General features: G+C 35.0%; 2 protein-coding genes across 2 annotated transcripts in view; both read right to left on the reverse strand.

The window, feature by feature from the left end:
- The window catches only part of Smp_192360 (hypothetical protein), a gene marked incomplete at its 3' end in the record, with an annotated part of 6,220 nt that extends 3,609 nt beyond the window's left edge, over nucleotides 1-2,611 (reverse strand). Inside the window, exons 1-2 of the mRNA XM_018791677.1 lie at nucleotides 2,410-2,611; nucleotides 859-1,086 (exon numbers count right to left, since the gene is read on the reverse strand). Coding sequence (XP_018645192.1) covers nucleotides 859-1,086; nucleotides 2,410-2,577 — 396 coding nt within the window. The 5' untranslated portion in view covers nucleotides 2,578-2,611. The remainder of the gene's footprint in view (nucleotides 1-858; nucleotides 1,087-2,409) is intronic.
- The window catches only part of Smp_176040 (eukaryotictranslation initiation factor,putative), a gene marked incomplete at both ends in the record, with an annotated part of 61,836 nt that overhangs the window by 45,561 nt on the left and 12,206 nt on the right, over nucleotides 1-4,069 (reverse strand). The window lies entirely within an intron of this gene.

Genomic DNA, 4,069 nt, shown 5'->3' on the forward strand with positions numbered 1-4,069 from the left:
CATGGAAAACCTGGAAACACTGGACGGCGAGAGCGGGTTCGTGGATGCGCACTGCTGAGGAGTCCCATAATAGGACGAAACGGCCATCCAGTGTTTCCAGGTTTTCCATGGTGGTCTAGCTTCAATTGACTGATGCTTTCTACTATGAAAAATACTAAATCTCCACAAAACCCCTTCAGATGTAGAACTGTTTGGATTCATGCTATCATGACCCAAACATTATACTCAGTGTTGTTAAACTCAAATATGAGAAGTTTTAGTAAGCTTTCAATCTTTTAAAAATAATAAAAATGGATACAAACAGAGCCCCCAAATGCCCTGGTACGGCCGAGAGTGGGGAGAATCCACTCTCCCTCTCCATATGTTCTCACATGGACACGCGTATATAGCCTCTGTCAGGGAAGTCCTACTCACTGCCTTCTCGTGGCACCCATGTTGTTTACAAAATTGAGAGGACGAAAAGTGAATGTCCGGTGCTTTAACCGGGTTGGTGGACACGGAGAGTCCACCTAGGGGAGTTGGAAAAGCCTGATTCCAAACCAATGGTTCACATGGGCTCCAGTATCTTGAAAGAACAAATGGCGTATGAATCAATTGTTGGTCATCGGCTACTATGGGACTGCATTTCCTCACGATGCTCCACTGCCTTGTGGATCAGAACTTTAGGTCAAAGGCGCCGGGTGTGGTCCCCCTAAGAAAACCAGCTGCTTCAGTTTGAACATCTGGGCAGTATTACAGCCTTCACACAGATCAAACGAGATTTGTGCGGCGCATATGTATCTGGTGCTTCCTTGTGCCAATATTTGTGTTTAAATAAAATAAAATAAATAAATAAATACAGAAAGTGAAATAATTTACCCTATTTTGTTGTGTTAATTTATCTTTTGCTGGGTAAATACGCATTACGTGACCAAATGCACTGAAAACTGATTTCAGTTCATCTGCAGTTGTATCTGGTGGTAAATTAGTAACACGTACAGTATTTTCATCGAATGGACGTTTGTCGGTTGACATACTGGATCCAGTAGTATTGGCTGCATCACCACGTAATGATGGTGGGATGTAACGTCCAGAACGATCGTTTTGCTACAAAATGAAAGTAAACATGTATCAGAAAGATGATGGGTCAAACAGTAAGAAAACAAAAGTGATTTCTTCAGTACAATTTCCTATGGACAATAAGTGGTATATCACAGATCGCTTCACAAAAAAACACGCACGTACACACAAAATTTATGAAACATTTAATCAATATTCTCAAACTAAAGATTCTAGCACTGAAAAAATAAGTTTTTTTCTTGCCTAGCGTGAAGTCTTCAGTTAGCCCAAGACACTAGGATTTGTCAATACGACCTTAATGCATTTCATTAAGCCAGTAGTCACTAACAATATTTGAGTATTCTACTCAAAAAAATATTCAGTCAACCACAGGCTACTGACTCTCTTAATTTCACTGATTTACGCTAATGCTGTATGGGAATTTAAGCTGGTGTAAATTTTTCTTGGCTCTGTACTGATTACAACTGGTTGTAGAATTTAGGATTAATTCTATTTGTCATGAGGAATATTAGTATTATGTAATGAAGATGTTCACTCTTTGTGTTCTGCTAAATTCTAATCTTTTGAATTCTTCATGTCTCTATCTTTTTTTCTCCTTCCAAATTTACTTCATTGGATTATACTCCTTCAATAACATCTTCAAACCCTTATCTTTCACATAATACTCATACTCTTACTACTTCTACCACCATGGGATTTGAATCGACAACTGCATCTCTGTGCTAATATGGTATGGCAACTCGAACTGATGTACGTACGTACGAAGTTCTACGTTGTGACTGACTAAATGAATGAAGATGTTAGGTAAACCATTTTGCTGTACTGACAATAACGGTTTCTGTGTAACAGCAAATTTTTTCTACTCACGTCATGAAAAAAACCTAACTGAAAATTTCAGAATATTCACCTTTTAAGTTACATAATAGGTTTGGGTAACATTAACTAGATAATCAACTAAATCCAAAGAGAATCGAATAGTTTTTTCTTCTTCGTGTGAAGCTCTTCAGCAGATCACACTCAAAACCAAGATAGGGACCATACTCAGGACCTTTACAGCGAACACGTTACATCTTTATATCATCAAAGTTGTATCCAATAGTTCAAGTTTTGAACACAATTAATTCACGATACAATTATACAAGTGATACTTGACCATCAATGATATCCATCTCATTCTGGATATGGTTGGATTCCACCATGAACGGCTTATCACTAGCACTTTGGTGATTATTTCCAAGCTTAAATATTGAAAATCTACACTAATGAGTATAGTATTATTAGTTTTTGAAAGAGAGGTATTTGTGAAGACTATTCAAATTACTCCATAATAGAAAAAAAACTTTAACTTACTAAATCTTTAGTTGTTTCTTCTGTAGGTTCCGTTTTAGCACGAAGTTGTTCCTGTAACAATTGCATTGCTTCCATATCACTTTTGTACGGGCAAGTACGAGTAAAATGTCCACCTTTACAATAATTACAAACAATCACAGGTTCTCCAAGTTTTATTTTCACATTCATCTCTTCCTGTTTTTTTTGCTCTTGTTCAGGCTATACAAAAAAGAATGAGATTAAGGAATACATGAATAGAATTTATTAAACTGTTTCAAATCTATAAGCATTGAAATACATACGTTTTTCGAATGTGTAATATCTGTTTTATCAAGTCTACAGGAAAGTGTTAAGATAGTGTGGTGTGGTCTATTTATATCTATATAAGTAGTATATGGCGATGGTCAGACATAGAATGTATTTTGTCAGAAGACCGATAAGGAAAGAACTGAAATGAAGCGCAATTGGTGGGAAAATGTATGAACAATGAAATTGGAGAAGATAAACTGATATTTATGGAAGGAATAGTGAAGATTGAGACAATTGATTGTTATTTTGCAAATTAACTGTTTGCTCTATGGTTATCAGATCTTAGTAAGATAAGCAGAGATGGACGAGTCCCAAATAGGACGAAACGCGTGTCCTGGATTCCACTGCTAGCCACTATCCATCTCTGCTTACCATTCTTGTGAATTAAGGCTATATCGAGGCAATACGCACAGTATGCACATATGCCAATAAGAGACTGACCAGTTGCAGTCCTAACACATCGATGGGAAGATTCAAACAAACAATACTAAATGAATTCTTGGTAAAATAGTTTGTAATTTGTGCTTCAATACATTCGATTGTCCCCAACAAGTGTTTTGTTCACTACAATAATATAGAAACAGTTTAGATTTCATTAGAATAAAGTCAGTTAGAAAAATTCAAGAATTCCATATAACGACTGATTATGACAAACTTCATTAGAATATTGGACTATGACATATACAGTAAAAAACATTTTTTCTGTAATTTTCTTTTTGTTACTTCACATCAAATAATAAACACTTTAGATCATTAATGGAAAATATAAACAACATGTCCTAATTGGATTTATCGTATTATTGTTGTTTATTGTTACATCAACTGATTTATATATTATATACATATATCTAATGGGATATCCATTTTTATGGAATTCACAGGATGTTGGAATTTATTCGTAAGTTTCATGGAAATTTTCATTGTATTTTAATTAAGAGGATCAAAAATTTGAGGTCGAGTTTTAAGTAGAAGGATTTTATGGTGTCTAAATAGTAAAATACTACGGAGCTCTAATCAAAATAACACTTCAATGGTTTACAACATGTTGACATTTAGTTATGAAATATTCATTGACTGATATCCAAAGAACACTTGATGGTAAAATAAATGTAATCTTATCACTTATATTACAATGTAAATTCTGTTCATTGTGTATATTTGGACTTTCAATTACTTAATTGTCAAAAGTTTATACTTCATTATGAGCAAAGGATAGGTAGAGGTGATTAAGAGTTCTATTCTCGCTCAATTAGTGGACACAGGTCATCAGGTTGAACTGAATAAAGCTTTTAAGGTTATCTACCATATTCCATCAATTTTGCCACATGGTTTACGAGCTCGTCTATTGCACATAGCTGAAGCCATCGCAATT

Source organism: Schistosoma mansoni (assembly GCF_000237925.1).
Source record: "Schistosoma mansoni, WGS project CABG00000000 data, chromosome 1 unplaced supercontig 0135, strain Puerto Rico, whole genome shotgun sequence".
In the NCBI taxonomy this organism is placed as follows: domain Eukaryota; kingdom Metazoa; phylum Platyhelminthes; class Trematoda; order Strigeidida; family Schistosomatidae; genus Schistosoma; species Schistosoma mansoni.